At 42.3% G+C, this 18454-nt stretch overlaps 1 protein-coding gene across 3 annotated transcripts in view; it reads right to left on the bottom strand.

Moving 5' to 3' along the window:
- Positions 1 to 7743: 7743 nt before the first annotated feature.
- LYRM4 (LYR motif containing 4) overlaps positions 7744 to 18454 on the bottom strand; it is a 135939-nt gene continuing 125228 nt past the window's right edge. For all 3 annotated transcript variants that reach the window (XR_001516652.2, XM_025044951.1, XM_015587309.2), the window contains one exon: positions 7744 to 8199. Coding sequence is in view for 2 of the 3 variants with exons in the window: in XM_025044951.1 (XP_024900719.1) it covers positions 8016 to 8199 (184 nt within the window). In the remaining variant the exon portion in view is untranslated. The remainder of the gene's footprint in view (positions 8200 to 18454) is intronic.

The following is an 18454-nucleotide window of genomic DNA, read 5'->3' as shown; positions in this document are numbered from 1 at the left end:
CAACAAGGCCCCCTATTTCAATAAAAGACAGCATTAGTCAATGTTCCAAACTGCAAGTATAGAAAATTATGCAAACCAGCTTGAGCAAACAGGAGAATTGGTTTGATGGGTACAGGGCTATCATGTGGAATCTAAAAGCAGCTAGGCCTCTTCACGGTCTGGAAGCCAGGAAATATGAAGCTACCAGAATCAAGAGGGACTCTCTCTGTCTCATCTCTGCTCTGTTCTGCTCATTCTTCTCTCCCGAAAGACTGGATTTCTCTTCTCTGTCTACTTTATAAATAGATGATGGTTACTCTGTACCTTCCAAGTGCATGTCACTTGAGTTCCAGTAAATAGCCCGGATAGAACTAGAACTCTCAATCCTAATTCCAAGTTTCTAAGAGAAAAAATGTGGTCCACTTTAGGTCAGGCATTCATCCCTGTTCCATTAGCTGTAGCTGGAATTGGGGGTGGGATTATGATGCAAAATGGTTGTCAAAAGCTCCCAACTTCTGTTTGTGAGGGAGCTAAAGGGGCTCTCATGAGATGGGTAGAGACCACAGTGTCTCTACTGCAAATAACACACACACACAGAGCAAATGACACACACGCAAATGTGAAAAGCAGCCATACAGTGTTGCAGTATATATGGATGTGCATTTGCATTAAGAGGATGTGTTGTTGCCTTACGTCTTATTATTTTAGTGATGGGCAACCCCATTCTGCCAATCTTTCAGGATCAAAGTATTCAAGTTATCTTTGCTTCACTGCCATTATTTATTCTGTGTATTCACTCTTATCAAATCTGTCATTTGGAAATATCTTCTGGATCCAGTATTTCTTCTACATCCAATCCCCACTGCTGCTGTCCTCAGCCAGGCCTTAGTTCCCTCACATCTAAGTTATTGCAACAATTTCCTGGCTGGCTCTCCACTCGTGGGCATTCTGTGTTTCACTACCCAGTTAATCTGCTCCATACCACCTGTGTCTTGCTTCACAGCCCCCTCTCCCACCAAATAAAACTCAGACTCCTTAGCCTAGAATTTATGGCTCAGGCAAAAGTAATTTCTCCTTCTTTTATATGTCACCTCCTGTAGTTAAAGGAAGGATCCACATCTGGTCCATTTCTACATCCCTAAGGTGTCTGACACAGTTTCTAAATGAGTGATAAAGCAGCTAAGTTATCGCTTGCTTACTCTGAATCCAACATGGTAGAAGATCTTTATGTGCATTATGCATTTACAATCTTTACAATACTTGTAAAGTATGTGATCCTACCTTTTCATAGACGAGGAAACAGAAGTTTAGAGAAGCTACTTCCTTGGATCTCACCATCAAGGAGGCAGAGCTGGAAGATAGAGAGCTTGATGGCTTTCTGGGCTATCTGTAGCTTGGGCTACTTATGGACCTGTCCGTATTTCTTCAACAGGAAGCCTCTAAGGAGCCAAGACTTACTCCCTGTTCCAGTGCATACTCACCTGTGTGCCTGCCTCGCTCGGTCTTCCCATAGGTACACTCTCCCTCCCTTTCCTGACACTTCACTCCCAATCTGAGGCTCATTCAAACCCGAGGATCTCTGTGAGTTCTCTCCAGCCCATGCTGTTCTCTGGCTCTCTTGGCCAGTCCTGCACTTGGTCATTTTCTAGTTGTTTAATACATGTTTAGCTGGTCTTCCAACAATGAAGTCAAATTCTGGGGGGCAGGGAGCCCTGGCTCATGCTGGCCCATAACATGCCTCCATCTCAAACTGCTTGCTCTTCCCTGAGTTCATTCAGAACTTTTTTTTTTTTAAACCATGTGCCCATTGGGAAGACATGCAAGGGAAAATTTATAGTTGGCTAAGCAAGGATAGATGTCCCATTTCTTTTTCTGCTGGGTCCAAATTCTAGGAATCTCAGTAGCCAGCAGAAGCAGGGAAAAAAAGTTTTCAGTTCAGAAAAAATTGGAAACACATTTGTTGGGTCAGACACTGGAGAAGACACCACTGTGGTGAGGATTCCGAGTGGCCAAGGGCTGCCACCAGGGGTTCCCTGTGCTTTTGCAGAGGGCCCAGCTGGTTTAGTTGTCCAGTTTAATCCTAGGTGTGGCCCTCACAGACCTAGGGCTGAGCTGAAAGCTCTGGCCCACCTAAAACAGAACCAAACCTCTACACAAAGACAAGACCACCAATGCTAGAGACTGGTCCTGAAGATTTTCTGCTAGTTAGTCCAAAAACTAACATTCAGAGGGGCTTGAGAATGGTTTCTTTCCTTTTGATTTAACTGGAATTGCAGGTTTTTAGAGGTCATTATGGGTCCTGAGATCTGTCCACTCTACTTTGCCCCAGGAGGAACAAAGGTCCAAGTTGAAAGGACTTAGACAACATCACAAAATCGATTAGTGGTCCACTAGAGTTGGAGCCCCTTGTACATGATGGCATTCCCCAGGTCTTAGGCTGTCCTGTGCCAGTTTGTTTACATCACCCAGATCACACCATATTCCCGTCTTCTGTTTTTTATTTTTAAGAAATGTCGTATTTTTTTGTAGTCTGAGTTACTGGTATATCGTTTCTCCCCTTTGAACAAGCTTCTATTTATAGAGTCCCACAAGGAAATATAAGGCTATGTTTTTACAGTGAAAACACATGCTAAAATTTGGTAAATAAATAATCTTAAATGTTTGAACCAAGAGCAAGGAGTATATCTGGCAAATCTTGACAAGACACTCAGCATTACTTAATGTTGTAGTCCTTGATTATATATCCTATATGTGCTGTTTATATCACATATTGCATCTAAATGAAATACTCCTTTAAAAATCTAGAACCAATTATATTGTTATTAAACTGTCTCTGTATTCAAGACAGATTAAGTCACATAAATTCACTTAGTAACTGGTGGGAAGTTCTAACAATATTTAGCTGACATTTAAGTGATACTCTCAAACCAAGCAAATAAAGTTAACTTTCTGGCTGATGAGAGAAAATAGGTTTTTATTCGGTACTATTGAACTCTTTGAGAAAGCTCATCGTTAGTAGGAAAAGGATGCAGTTCATTTATAGGAAGCTGTTTGCTTTCCTGCTGAGCCAGCGGATCCCTGGAAGTTGTGCTTCTCTGGGAGGTGCAGCCAGAATGCTTCATAATTGACATGATCACATTGGTCAGCAAGTATGTTGAGTCTGAAAACAAGTGTGATTCCAGCTCTATTAGTGTCAACAATTGCTTGTGGTTTGATTTCCAAACAAGATACCGACTTTGTTTGCTGTCGCCATTGTAGTGTCAGTGGCCCCCTAGGTAAAGAACCGTTCATTCATCGCTGAGCGTTCTCCTTCTGGGTTCTTTCTTCAGGGTCTTTGGAATTAAAACTTTGCCCTTTGGCAAAGCAAGAGCATCTGTCTTACTCCCAAATGGAGCTCAACCTGAGAAGCAATGATCACAAATGGTTGTCTTCAGTCAAGATTTGGTCATTTGGGTTCAGACCATATTCCTCAAGGAATTTCTTATCCATGACTGTGGGTAGGTCCAAAAGAAGAGTTCTCAGTTCTAAGACAACATAATCCTTGATGTTGGAAATGCATCCAACTACTTTTTGAGCACTATCATTTTCTTCAGTTGCTGCTATATTTGTAGCCTGGCCTCAATACCTGAGATAGCCTTTAATCTAGAAAGCAAATAACAGTTTGCATGAGGAACTTAACCAAAAGAGAAGCCCATTTTGCTATAAAATGTATTCGTATATTTTCTGTTTACTTGTTGATATTTTACTGTGCTTTTTAGTTTCATTCTTAGAACCATATTCTAAGAGTATGTAGACCAACTTTCCTCAGCTTTTTAAGTTTTCATGTCGCATTTTGCTAAATACAGGAAAGTTTCCCTCTACTATCTTTATCCTCAATGATAATACATATCTTTAGGCTTTACCTATAGAAAGGAGATATTGGTCCTACAGAGAGGTATGGGGAAAATCTCTTTGTAAGAGTTTTTAATTTGCTTTATTCTAGTGCATTATTTTGGGGGGGGGGTGCGGCTAAAAATGAATAAGCAGAAATAATATTTTCAATCTTTGGAAATAAGAGATAAATTTGTAGATACTAGTCTTTCTGCTTGAGCTTGAAGTTGTTTGAACCTGGCCAAAGGAAAAAGATATAGATAGTGCCCCCTCCTCTCTTGTCTTCATGGTGGCCCAATGTCTGATCAGTTACCCCCGCCCCAATCTGGACTCCTCCTGGACACCCCGCCCCCTACACCCTCTGCACAACTCACAGCTAATCAATCACCAAGTCCTGTTGACTCTATTTTCTCCTTTTAATTTTTTTGTCATGTTTTGTTCTTAACGTGCACCCTAATGGGGTCCAGGAGCTAGAAAGCCCTTTTGTCTGTAAGATACACGACACCTGTACCTGTACTTGTACTCTGAAGATACTTGTGGAAATGGTCCTACACAGGAGACCAACAGTTTTGGCTCAATTTGCCTACTAACTCTTTGGTTTGCTATGTGACCCTGAAAAAGTAATAAATTGATATTATACGAGATCTCAGTATTGGTTTGTCATTGCTTTATAACAAACTACCCCAAAACTCAGTGCCTTAAACAATAATTTATCGCAAGTCTAAGGGTCAGCTGAAGTTGATTGATGTAAGCTAGACCTGGCTGGGAGGCTCAGCTGGACTTCCTTGTGGATCTGTAAGTCAGCTGGGAACGGGCTCATTTGGCCAGGCTCAGCTGGGGCACCTCTGCTCTGTGTCTCTCATGTCCCTTTGAATAGCAGCTTAGCCAAAGCAAGTTCTCAGGGTGATGTTGACTCTACTTCCCAACTGTCACCATCCTATTTCTTGCCTGGATTAAAGTGTTCGATCCAACCATCTCCCCCCCACACCCCCTCCCCCACAGAGTTAGTCTCCCTGCATCCTTCCTAATCTGTCCCCGCTACAATATGACCTTTAAGAAATACAATCACCCTGCTTAAAGAACTTCAGTAGCTTCTCACAGTACTTAGACCGAGGCTCCCAAGGTCTTCCACAGTGTGGTCTCCGCCTTTCTCCCCATCCTTGCATTGCACTCTTCTTCGTGACTCAGGGCTTTGCATACGCTATTCCTCCTGCCCCGAGACCTCTCTCTACGCTTTACTAGTCATCTCATCATCATTTAAACTTAAACTTAAATCTTCCTTCCTCAGGGAAGCCTTCCCTGAGCCTCACAATCAACTCCTAGAGTGCTTGTATTTTACCCTTTGTACACTCCTGAGGCTTGTCATTTTCTCATTTAATTGCCCTGCTAGATTGTAAGCTCTGTAAAGGCAGGGGCTGTTTTGTCCACTGGTCTCCACCTGGCACCAGTTGGCTCTCAGTCGATACTGTATGAATTAAAAGATGAGGGGCACAGGGTAAAGAGCCTGGATCTGCAAATGACCTGGAGATGCTCAGGATCTTAGTTTGCACACCTGCAGATTGGGGGGTTAGACTAGCTGAACTCTAATGTCCGTCAGCTCTGACATTTTGTCACCTTTGTAGACTTCCCTGCAGCCTGTCCTCTTCGCTCCTGGATGTCAGGTTGCACTATTGGTTATATTCAGGGACTTGAGATATTGGGTGAGGCTGTAAAGGGAGTTAAAGGTGACTGCTGCTTGGTGGCAGGGCAGAGTAGATGTAAATCAAGCTATGTCAATTCGATGATCTTCTTTCAGTTACACAATCCAGAGAACAGTTACCAGAACAACGTAGAGATGCACTTGGCTATATAAGGCTTCCCAGGTGTTAAAGCATTATAGCTAGAACAATCAAATATTATCTCTGAAGGTCTAAAAAATGGCCATGCTTGGCCAGTGTTTTTTGTCTCAGGAGACGTTAACTTATAGCGGTATTTCTTATTGGCTAAATGTTGACACTGGAAAGTAATCTCTAGATCACAGCCTAAACCCACCTTCGGAAGAGTCGCAGATGCTAGGAAGTTCTGTGAGGCTGTGTTGGAGAGTGCAGCTTCCTATCAAGACCCTCGTCCTGAGTCCCTTGGCTGGGGCCTAGTTAAGCAAGTGGAATACTTTGCTATAGAAACCGAGTGATCATCCCCATGGCAATGTCGCTTTATTCAAATTTGTAGAGCCGACTTGGGGTCCTCTGAATTGGGGAATACTCCATACAACGCTCTATCTGCTGCACCTGCCTGCACCTGAAGTTTGAGGAGCAAGACCCCTGTTTGTGGCTTCTGTCACTGAATTCTCATTCATGTATTTCCAGATTCCAAATGCATAATTTTACACGAGTTACAAAAATTAGCTCATTTATTAAGGCTTCAGGCATGTTCAAACTCACTCATGTGCTTTAATTAACATAAAAGCAACCTGCTGTTCAAGGCCTGCAGAACAAGTTAAGTTTGCTGCCTGTGACTAAAATCTGGGGGAAAAGTCTCCTACGGAGCTGTTAGTCTGCTAGTAATTTGAGACTTGTAGAGGAGAGGTTTAAATCTGGACTCAAGGGTTTCCAAGTAGCAGCTGCTCTAATTAATTAAGTATAAACCAGAGGTGACATCCGTTAGCTAGCACTGTTGTTAAAGTTATTGCTGAACGGTCACTTATGCTACTGACGCAGAGTGGAAAGCGACCCAAGGCCGCACACACTGGGGCTGGGGCACTCTGTCCCACAACAGCAACGGAAGATGGAGAGCACATTTCCCACATTACCAGCATTTGTCATCCGCCGAATGGTTACTCTCACTGCAGCCCTGAGACTGGGCACGGACAGTTTAGAGGCAATAGATCTGGGACCTGCCAAGAATTGCTCAGTCTCCCAGGTGCACTTTATCCATGGGCAAAGCATCCTGAAGTCACAAGTTGTTTTGCCAAATAGAGTGATTACATGTTTAATCTATTTTGAATGCACTATTACAAAATCTACAATCCAGAGATGAGATGAGCAGATACGATCTTTTAACATGAGTGTGAAGATGTGGCCCCAGACTGTTCGTGCTCAACTCATGCAACTGTGAGAATTAAAATGGGGCGGGGCGGGAGGGCAGTTCAGTGGCATGTTGGTGACACTGTCACAGCTATTTAGGACCTGTAAATATTTATATGAGCCTGTTCTAAACCTAAACACATAAGTAATACGTTTAGTACTGTTTAGAGAAACAAGAAATCACTCAGTGTTTGGGTCCCCCATAAAATCTCCAGAAGTCAAGTATGTTATTTAATACCTTCTTTCCATGTTTTGAGCTGATGTTATTCCAAGGATAAATGCATACAAATATCTTTTTTTTTTTTTTTTTAACCTGTAATATACTCAAAGAGCAGGATTTCTTGAGCTGGCTAAACATTAAAACCACTAGGAGAGCTTTAAAAATGTACATATAAATTATTGTTTCACTTCTCGCTTACTAAGTCAGAATCCAAGTGGAGGGAAGCAACGAGAAATTTCGTTTTAAAACTCTCAAACACTCCAGGTGATTCTGACTCGGTAAGTGAACTTTGGGAAACCAGCTTTGGAAAGCAGTGCTGAAAGCACTGAGTAGACAGGTTGTGGAGTGCCCTGTCTCTAGGTATGTATCTGCCTGCCTGCCATCCTTGTGGTTACATAGAGCCCAGGTATCAAATGTAGAGTGTACCCTCTACCCTTTCGGCCCTGCCCTCCTCCCTGCTGCCTCCCAACTATCTTCTGGTCCTGGACTTGCTTCCACAAAGGGAGGACTCAGCTTAGGGTTGGAGCCTCCTTGCTGGTCCCTCCAGTGCCCTCTGCAGGACCTGCATCAGCAGAAACGAAAGTGCATTAATCCCGATGAGTGTATCTGGTGTAGCAGGCTTAGGGAGACGATTCTGTTTATTGTCAAGGACCAAGAAACAAAGTCTGGAGATGCTTTATACAAGTGGTGATGAACCACTAAAGAGGGGAGGGGTGGAGAGGAGACACAATAATACATGGCATTATTTTGAGTGAGCTCCGGCTCTTCATTCTAACACTTGAACCAAGGAAAGACAGCCATTTTTTTTTCCATGAAGGAAGGCTGCAGAAGAATGGAAACCTCACTCAACTGATCAGTTCCTACAGGGTAGGCTGAGCAAGAGGCTATTTTAAGCTGATGCAGGAGGTCACTCGTGGTCTGTTGGGAGCCCCATCCCAAGCACAGAATGGATGCTGAAGGTGGTCCACAGTTGCTGGTGGTGGCTGGTGGTAGCGGTCTTTAGGTCTTGGGCTTTTCTTGATTCTCAATGATAAGCTTGTCAGTTGAATACAGTTGGCCAATGTGGACCTGAAGGCAAAGAAAAGACGCAGATCAAGAACCATGGGACTCCATTCATTAGCTATGAAAGGTCAGAAAGAACATTTCTAACATTTAAATGTAAATGTAAATCATTTAACTGCACTGTGGGGCAAAATGTTGTCACCAGATTTGCCTTGCGAATTCCCTGCACCACCTAACTCCCACTCCCTCACTGTGAGAACAAGTCAGGGATCCGCATACTCATTCCTTCTTGCCTTTGAAATGGCACCAGCATCCGAAGCCTTCATTTCTCTGGCTGTCCTGAGCTGGACGAGACCATCCACCAGGTTCCCTGCCTGGAGGCTCACAAGAGAACCAACCAGATGTGTGCACAGCAATGCCTCACCTAACAGGATTTCTTTCCTTTAGAACTGTTTCTTCCATAAGAAAAGACTTCCTGCATAAAGCGGCAATGTATGTTGTCTACGTCAGACTAGAAAAGTGATTAAAGGCAATGCAAATGATACTGGGCCGCCCGTCCCAGCTGGGGCTGAGGACAAGCAGTCTGTTTGTTCACCTCCAGCCTCTCATCTGTGCTGCCCTTGTCTTTATAAGTGTTCTTTTTAATTGTCTCAGTGCCTCATTGTTCCTACTGTCCCAGGTGGATCTTGGAGCCATAATCTGGGGTCACAGCAGGTGACTAGACCTTCCTTTGAAACAAAGGGTCTTCATGACAATTTTTTCTCCAAAAGCGATTCCTGAGGAATACTTTCTTAGGAACAGGTGTAATTAGCGAACAAAGGGCTGAGCATTAGAAAATCAATCTGGATTTCAGACCAGCTGGCCACTATCTGTGGGTATCTGGGGTGAGTAATTGTATGTAAGTATAAGAGGGAGACTCCCAAAGGCTAGAGTAGCCACCCAGAAGGGTCAGGGGTCAGAAGCGAGACCTTCACATGGTTTCCCACCCTTGCCTTAATATTCCACTTAAAAATGATGGCCCAGGAAAAGGGGAGATTATGTCATTGTAAGGTACAGTGAATGGTGCTCGTTCACTGATGGCTCCAGTAGACAGCAGCTGAATTTTTCCATCCTCTCATGCCATTTGCTAAGTCTTCAGCCTCTCACTTGCAGAGAGGTAGCCTGTTGGCCTGGGAGCAAGAATAACTCACAAGTATTGTTGTAGTGCTGGGAAAGTGAAGGAAGAGGTGAGAAAAGCTACATCATCTAAAAAGGGAGCAAATGTACACGGTAGAGAGTTAGGGGATGAGGATGGTCATGTAGGAATTTTTAATTGCAAGTGAATTCCTTAACTTAAAAAAAAAAAAAAAAGGTGGTGGGAATGAATACTATAGCACAATTCCTAAAAATACTCAAAGCAATGAGCTTTGCTCCTGTGTCTTCAGTCTTACCTTCCTCTTCTCAATATAAAAAATAACAACTACAAAAAAAAATAAGAAGGCTTTTGACACAAGCGGATGGGGCCACCTGGGGTCCTGTGGACCACACTTTGAATAGCACAGTCATAAAACGCCTTGAGGGTTGAGATTAGTTGGAATGGGTTTCTACGGGATCATACTATAATCATAACGAGTGGAGTAAAGGGGCTTGTTTTGGCCTCCCTCCTTTACAATCCAAAACAGCTGCTGGATAAGCTGTAGCCATATTTACCCTACTGTAGAGAAGAGGAAAATCAGCAGCATTCTCCATACTGGATATATGGTTTTATTTTCATATTCTAACCTTAACTGACAAATAGGTCCACTATCAATGATTTTTAGAAGACAGGATAAAATACCAATTATTTTAAAAGGAAAAAAAAGGTTACTTTTGAAGGATCTCCCCCATAACTAACCAAGGTTAATAAAAATAATTTTATGTAACAGCTCAAATGTTTCTGTTACCTGGAAGCTTGTTTCACATTTAATTGATCTTGAAGGGTCCATCAAGAATCCCTCAGAAGTGTCTGTTATTACATGTTCTATGAATCCTTGACTGAGTTTATCATCATTTTTTCAAGGCTCTAGTGGCAAGCGTAAATGATGAGGTGGCATAAGGAAGAACTCTTATAGTTGTTCAAAAATGGAAGGGGCCACCTTGGGAAGCTGTAATTCCATGTCACTATGAGGAGTAGAAAGTGAGGATAGAGAAGGAATATATATGCCAGACAGTGGTGGAAGCAGATGGGCTCCTTCTGACTTTCAGCTTCTGTGACTGAAATGTTTATCCACGTCTCCAGGACCCATCTTGGATACCTCTGGTACCAGCCAGGTGGTCTCTGATGTGTTCCATATGTTCTGACACAGTAGAAGAAAAGGTGGTGTTCTGGAAAGACCCTGGGTGTGGGAGTTAGGATCCCTGGGCTGTAGCCATGGCTCTGCTGCTCACTGTGTGACACTTTCTACCTCCGCCCTCTGGTCTCAGAATTCTCCTCTGTAACATGAAAGGCTATTCCTAGGTGATCTTTACAGTCCCTTGCTGCTCCAATAGTCTTTGGGCCCTAAACAAAGTTGGCAGATGTCAAATGAAAAGTGTGTGAAGTTCTTGGGCCAGTGTAGCACCTATATGGTACAAGAGCCCTGGAGACAGCTGATGGGAACCTGACCAAGGGACAGTCATTGCAGACATGGAGGGAATAACCAATGTGTTACAGCAACTGAGGATGTAACTAGTATCCTGTCACCTCCTGAAAGGGTGGCTTTCTTCCTTTTACCTATAGGCCAGCAGTCAAGGAGGTAAATTAGCAAAACTTGCCCTCCACACTCTGCAGCCCGTCTAGGCCATCTGTGTGGTCTTCTACATAGGGCTGTTATGAGGTGATGTGCTCAAGTTCATGTCTGTCCCTTCTCTATCCCTCCCACTGCTCTGGGTGCCCCTCAAAGGCAGGGCTGGTGAACTGTGCATGTCTGTGTCCCGGGACCTGCACAGTCCTGGAGATGACACCACCCAATAGATCAGTGGTGAGCGAATGAGGAGGAATCAGAGCCAGACGTGCTGGTGAGGGACAGGGCAGGGTTCCTTCTTACAAGTAAAAGGCTGGTCACCTACAGGAGACCACGAATAAGTATTTGTTGGGTAAATGACCCAGCAAACCCTACAGGAGGCCTGGAAGGGCAGCCACAACCTCTCATCACTGGGTAGACACGCAGTGAGCACCTACTATACTAAACACTGTACTTGGGTGAAATGTGAAGACGTAATTCCTCCCCTCAGAAGCTCCACATTTAGGAGCAGAGACAGACAAGGAAGGAAAGAGGTAACTGCTCCTTGATCTAGTATGTACTGGCAAAGAGGGCAGCATGCAGGACTAGGGGAACTTAGAAGGAGATGGGAATCAGCCTGAGGAAGACTTTGCAGAGGAGATGACTTTTAAGTGAAGCCCCTGGGGTACAATGGACCAAGAAGTGGGAGCCAGGGGAGGGATGAGAAGCACATTCCAGATAGAGGGAACAGTCCCCACAGAGGCAGCCTGGTGTGAAAGCACACGATGCATTTGGGCTTATGAAGAATGTCAAAGACGTCATGGGCATTGAGTAAGGATGGGGTGAGTAGGGGTAGAGAATACAGAGAGTAAAAGGTAGGCTAAGTAGATCATGGATGCTAACTCATTCTGAGGAAAATTTTAAAATGTTAAAAATAGAAAATGAACTTACTCAGATTTGTGGTTAAAGATCACTCTATATCTGTGTGAAGACAAGAGCCCATCAAGAGTGCAGGTGGCAGATGATTTTGGCTTAAACTAAGGGGGTGACAGAAAGTATACAGAGTGCAGCAGGCTGAAGGAATATTTGGGTGACATATAAAAGGGGAAATCAAACAACAGTAAGATCAAGACAGACTCATTTAGATATGATAAAAATCACTACCTACATTTTTGGTGAGAAAAGAAAGCTCAGAGAAGTTGATCAATGGAGGAGTAAAAGACTTCAATCTATATTTTCTGACCTCTGTCGAGTGCCAAAATGCTGCTCCTCTATCAGTTTCCTCACCAATGCTGACGTCTCTATAACATTAATTTCATGTCACTGTAATACAGCTGTAGTAATCAGAAAAATTTCGATGAAGAGGTGCAATAACATATTTATTAAAATTTGAGATAACCACATATGTAATTGGGGCCTACCCAATATCTACCTCTCCCTTTTTTCTTATTGTGGACAATATCTAAAAGACTATATGGTCCAGCTTCCCTTGCAGCTAGAGGAGGTCAATGACATGTTAGCTTCCAGGAAGTTCTTTAAAGGGGGCTGCCTCAGCTCAGGGACATTCCATTGCCTCTCCCCACTCTGCCTTCTCTCTGCCTGCAATCCAAACCTGATGGCTGGAACTGTAAGATAAATCTAGCACTGTGAGATAAATTTGATATGGGAGCCACACACTAAGGATGAGGAGTAGGAGATACCTGGGTTCTTAATGACTGTGGAGCCAGCATTCCAGCCCTGGATAGATTACTGTAAACATTTTGGTTGTTTGTTTTTCTGTTTTTATGTGAGAGAAAATAAAACTCCATCTTATTAAAGCTACTGTTATTTGGATTTCTTATTATATACATGGCTAAACCAAATCCTGAGTGATATGAATGCACACTGTGAATTTTAATTGTGGATCATAAGACTATTGAAAAAAAGGCCCCTGCAAAGGAGAGCTGTGCCCCAGGATGTGGAAACAATGTCCTATCACCAGGGGGTACTATTAACAGACAGCCTGGAAATTTCTAAACTTAAAAAAAACTACACAGGGACTTTATGAAGATCCTGTTACTTTCTCCCTAAATATTTGCTTGAGAGTATGTGGCTATTAAGATTTTGGTATTTTTCTGTGTAGTCTTTTAATTCACATATAGATTTAAAATGTGTGTGTATGTATGTATGTATACAAACACAATATTTTAATTTGGAATCATTACTTGCTTTTTCTATTTTTCATATTACAATCCTTAATCATTAACTGTTCTCTGCAAGAATATTTTTAATAATGATATAAAATTTCATTATAATTTATACCACTTATAAAAAATATAAATCTTTTATCACTTCCCTGATTTTTTTATTATAAAAGATTGCTAGAAGTGGAATTATTGGGTAAACAGATCTAAATATTTTTACTACTGATGGATCTTGCAAAACTACTTCCCAAAAGGTTCACTTGTTTGTACAGCCGCCGCTCCCTTTGGTGGACTGAGGCTGTGCACTATGTTCTGCCACAGAACAACCCTCGTCCCACGTAACTCGCCGTGCACATGCTGTGTGTGCCAACAGCCACCTACTTGGGGGCTGGGCTGGGAGAGCACAGGTTCTCTTGCTGTGCGGCCCTTCTGCTGTGTTCCTGAAAGAAGCCCCCACTAACACAGTTTTAACATAGTTTTTCCTTCTCAAAGTCCATCTATCTAAAGGATAGAACCTTTGGAAGACAGGTACTCTCTTACAAGAAAGGCAGTTGTGACATGGGGTGACCTAGTCCCAATCGGCTCCACATAAAAGGCTCCAAAGAAAGTTTCAGAATGAAGGACGACGGGGTGATCCAAAGAGTTCAACTTTTAGTAAACTTTAAATTAAAACAAACCTTCAAATTTATAGTCCATTTTGACAGAGCATGAATTAGATTTTAAAAATTCTAGACGGAATAACACTTTTATGGCAGATGCGGGGGAGGGGAGAGAGAATGAACTAAGATCTTAATGATGTTAAGAGGGCGTTAATATTACTATCTTTTCATCTATCCAGGCCCCTTGGTGTGATATTTTCAGTTTTCTGACGGCCACCAGCCCTCCTATGTGCCAGTGAACTTCTCACTGACTGCTATGAGACCTTGAGTTTTGCAGCTTCTGTGTCTTTGCTCAGGCTGCTCCACCAGGAAAGACTCAATGTCCACCAAGCAAAAGCCCATCCACCCTTTGGGGCAGTGGTTGAAGCTTCCCTGGGTCTCCTCTCTCTCTCCTGGAAACACTTACTGCATGTATCTGTGACACCCATGTGACACTCATGTGGCCTCACACTGTCAGCATTTGTGTGCCTGTCTCGGTTTCTCTGCATAAATATGCAGACTGACAGGGAGTAGGAGAAAGGGAGGGCTCATGTTCTACCTGACTTAGCTGCCTCACAGCATGGTTTAGGGCTGTGCCAGATACGTAAAAGTTGCCCAGTAAGTGCTCGATAACTAAAGATACCAGTGTCTGGTATCCCTGGTTATAAGGCTTTATGTTCACCAGCTCTAAACCTGAGATCTATAAGGGATTATGAAGTGCTTTTGTGGTGAGTTACTAGTGGAAACATAGAACTGATAAAGGCAATTCGATAAAAATAGTGATAGGACCATTTACTGTAACAAGAATGTCCACTCACTGTTAAGCAAAATCAAATGATTTAAATTTGGCCTAGCAGAAGGCTGGAGGTTATAATTCAAGGCTCACAGGGATTAACTCAGAGCAATTACAAAGAGGCAAGGAAAATATTCAATTCACAAAGGGAGGAAATATTAAAATGTTACCTCAATGAGGAGTACAGAGATGAGGCAATAAATGTTTGCACAGTTCTGTTGCATTTATTTGGGCTATAAAATGTGTCAGCACACATCAGGGGGCCAGCTGGGGATGGATGCTGCAGTGCTAATGACAGAGCATGTTGCTTCCAAGCTGCAGGTGAGAGGAACTAGTCAATGGAAGTGAGGAAGTGCAGTTAACAGCTTCAATTTACTGTCCCTCCAGAATCCCAAATTGACTTAAACAGCCACATTAGACTATCACCACGCAGAAACTAGTCATTAAAGCTGATCACACTTCTATTCTATAAACTTTAGGAGTTGGCATTAGAGTCCATTAGGAAAATACAGATTACTCAACTGCAAGTAGACGGCATGACTGGATGGCCTAGAAACACTTATGAGCTCTGAGACTCATTAGACAGACAGCCTGCTGGGGAAGGAGGAGAATCCAAGAAAATAAAATTTCATACAATGTTTCAGCTCTTCGTTGCTTACTCATCTGAAGAAATGTGCTGTTTCCTGTGCAACACATCTCAATCTGATTTAGACTCAGAGGAGCTGGGCTCAATTGCTGGGGTGGGGGCAGTGAGGATGCTTAAGCAGGGCCTCTGTTACTGCCCATCTACTATCAAGTTGAATACCACAGGGTCCCAGATCTTGACCTTAAGGATCTCGAAGGCTCATCACCCTCTAGTTGTAAGAGTCTATGATTTTTGTACTTACTAAACCCACCCACAATGTGTAAAGAGGGTGTCAGCAATGCTTGAGACTATCACCTGGTTTTGAACTGGAGCTTCCTGAGCTCAACTTGAGGACTGACAGCTGAGTTCGTTCTTTCCTTGACTCTGCTTTGAGGGTACAGCTTCCTGTCCAGGAAGGGCCCACGATACTTTCAGCTGGTCAGAGATGTCTGGTGTGAGAAGAAGGTGCCCTCGACACTGAAAGTCATGGGAGACATGCTGATATCTGGCTTTGCTTGTGAAGCCATGGGGTGCACTGTGCTTGTTCTCTTCCCTTTTGGTGGATGGGCAAACCACCTGGGCACGGATGATTCCTTGTCTGATGGGAGGAAGTGCCAAATCTTATTTCTGGCATTGTAATGATTATAATATTACTATTAAAAAAAATAATAATGATAATGATGGTGAAAGTAACTAACATTTAATGAGCACTTATGGTATGCCAGGCACTGTTCTAAGCATTTAATTAATTAAAGCAATTAGAAGTATTTAGCTTTTTTAATCTCACAACTCCTCTATGAGAATGACACTATTATCAGAAATTTACAGGCTTTTACAGGCAAACTACATCTTTGGTGTTTAATCTCCACATTTGAAAGGAGTGTAATTGCTCAGGTGGGCTTGTCCTTCCATTTCACATATAAGAAGCCAGCATCTCAGTGGATCACACTGAAAATGTAATAAGACAGCAACGACAGTCACAACAACAAAAAGTATACATCTAGACAAAACTTTATTAAGAAAAGTGTGTGATGTTTAGAAAGAAAACAATGACGCTTAGAAGTATAAAATAAGTGTGAATGAAATGAGATAAAAATGTCAGTCTTTTGCTGAATTAATTTATGTTTAACACAATTATAAAAACCCCAACAGGATTTTTTGAGATATTTGAGAAAATGACTTAAAGGGTTATTTGAATGAATACAAAGTCAAGAATAAGAAAGAATACTTTGAAAAAGGATATATTAAAGCATTTCTGAGATACAATTAAAACAGTGTGGCACTAGCTCAAGAATAAATGAACAAAATAGGAGAGAGAGTTAGAAACCAGACCTTATTACACAGAAGCAGTGAATAGACAACCATACGCATAGAGGTGTGGGGCTTAGTTTGAAGAGGCTTCAGTACCTAGCACATCTTTGAAGTCCCCTACTGATCATTGTGTAACTGATGTATTCTGCCCCATAATCTATTTATGATCATTTTGGCATTAACATGTTTCCCCAAGTTGTCAAGTAACTCTCTGCCTTCCAGAAGGTGCACTTTATTTACCCTGTACCTTTGAGTGCCTCCTCACACCTGGTTTGAGAGGCATATTTTCAAGGTATTACACACATTCCTAAGAGAACTACACTTGCTAGGGGCTTTGAACCACCCCCGCCCCCAAACCTTTGAGCCACCAATATAATGAATCTTTGATGGGAGAATTTCAGTTTTTGGTCTCCTGTCGGACAGCACGTTCTGCTGCCTGCTGACTGTCCCATGGGAGGTGAGCACAATGTGTGTGCCCTTCCTCTGTCCTATACCCATGCCGACAGCTTTCTACACTGCTTGGAGCTCATGCGGTGATTCTCTCTGGTGAGACCCCAGAGTGGTAGAGAATTTCCATCACAGCCTTGCTATAGTCAGGTCACCCACAATGACAAATGTTTTTTGAACAGACCATTTTTATCATATTTTATGCTTTCTAATAATTTTTAAAGCAGCAAAGTGAAATAGGGATACATGAAAAGATACATTATTTTTTTCAGTCTTTTCCATTTAGCAACAAGAGGTATTGTGAAACCTAAACTTACGAATATAGGCCACATGGTCTTCCTCTAAAAATAACGGTGCACTTGGCTTTTTTCTTTTTTGAATCTAGTTGCCTAATTGTTTTTCAAAATGTTTACATATTACTACTTTTAATTTTGACACCATTTTATGCCATAGAAGAATGCCTGAAGTGTTCAAACTAGATCTTTGGAAATTCAGTCAACAACTAAATGTACTAGTAGAGCGAGACGGCCAGTTCAAAGAATCCAGGGATGAAAGAGTTTCCTCTGCCCATGCACCACATCTCCATTCAACTCTGTAAATCCTGAATCTTAGATATTGGATATTCCTAATGTGGAGGGTGGTGGTGAGGAGTCCATCTTTTATTTCCTCTGTGATGTTCCTGGCAGAGTGATAAACTAATTCATATCTCTTCCCTAAATCCCATGTGACAATTAATAATTAACACGTTTCATCCTTGCTTGTAGAGACAAGACAGAAACCAGATGCAAGGGTGTGTACTCTTATTAGCATGACCACACATCCAGTTTACATGTATTTTCTCAGTGTGATTATTAACAGAGCCTTGTTTCACTTTCAAGGGTCCTGGTTTGGATGATGAATTATATACTCTACCTCTTACCCACTGTTGTCAGATTTCTGGGCTATTCTGTTGTTTTTCTGCATGCCTGATGTTCAGTTAAAAAACAAAAGGTCCACCATGTGATGGCCACTTTCTTTTGTATTCCAGGCCATTAAAGGAAATCACACCATTTGAATGAGTCTCAGAGAACTGTGGCCTCAAAGGAGGCTGAAGTCACGGGCAGTTGGCAAGGGTTTCCATTCCAACAAGCATACTGGCTCCTTTCCAGGAACAAATCCTTTTAGAAGAGATACACAGTGTAAGGCAGTGGTCTCTAACATGGACTGCACCCCAGAACCACAGGGTCTACTTTTCAGAATACATGTGGCCCAGGCCCCACTCATGGAGTTTCTCATTAGGGAGGTGAGGGTGTGGGTCCATGCATGTGATCACTCCCTTGCTGGTGATTGGTACCCCTCAGTGAAAAAGAGCACTTATATAAGGGGACCCAGGCACAGCCTTTATTATTGTTATTTGAAAGTTTTTATCAGTGTGTTTGCCTGAGTGAGTGCGTGTGTGTGAGTGTGTATGTATATATATACATATATACATATATACACATATATATGTATATATATATGTTTATATGGATATGTAAATATATAAGATGAATATATATAAAAATCATACACACATGTCTCATCATTACACGTATCAGATTCTAGCTAATTATCATACGTCATTC

The sequence above is a fragment of the Pteropus alecto genome, unplaced genomic scaffold (genome assembly GCF_000325575.1).
Source record: "Pteropus alecto unplaced genomic scaffold, ASM32557v1 scaffold121, whole genome shotgun sequence".
NCBI classification, from domain to species: Eukaryota; Metazoa; Chordata; class Mammalia; order Chiroptera; family Pteropodidae; genus Pteropus; species Pteropus alecto.
The sequence above is the reverse complement of the archived record's forward strand: the minus strand, read 5'-3'. Positions and strand labels throughout refer to the sequence as shown.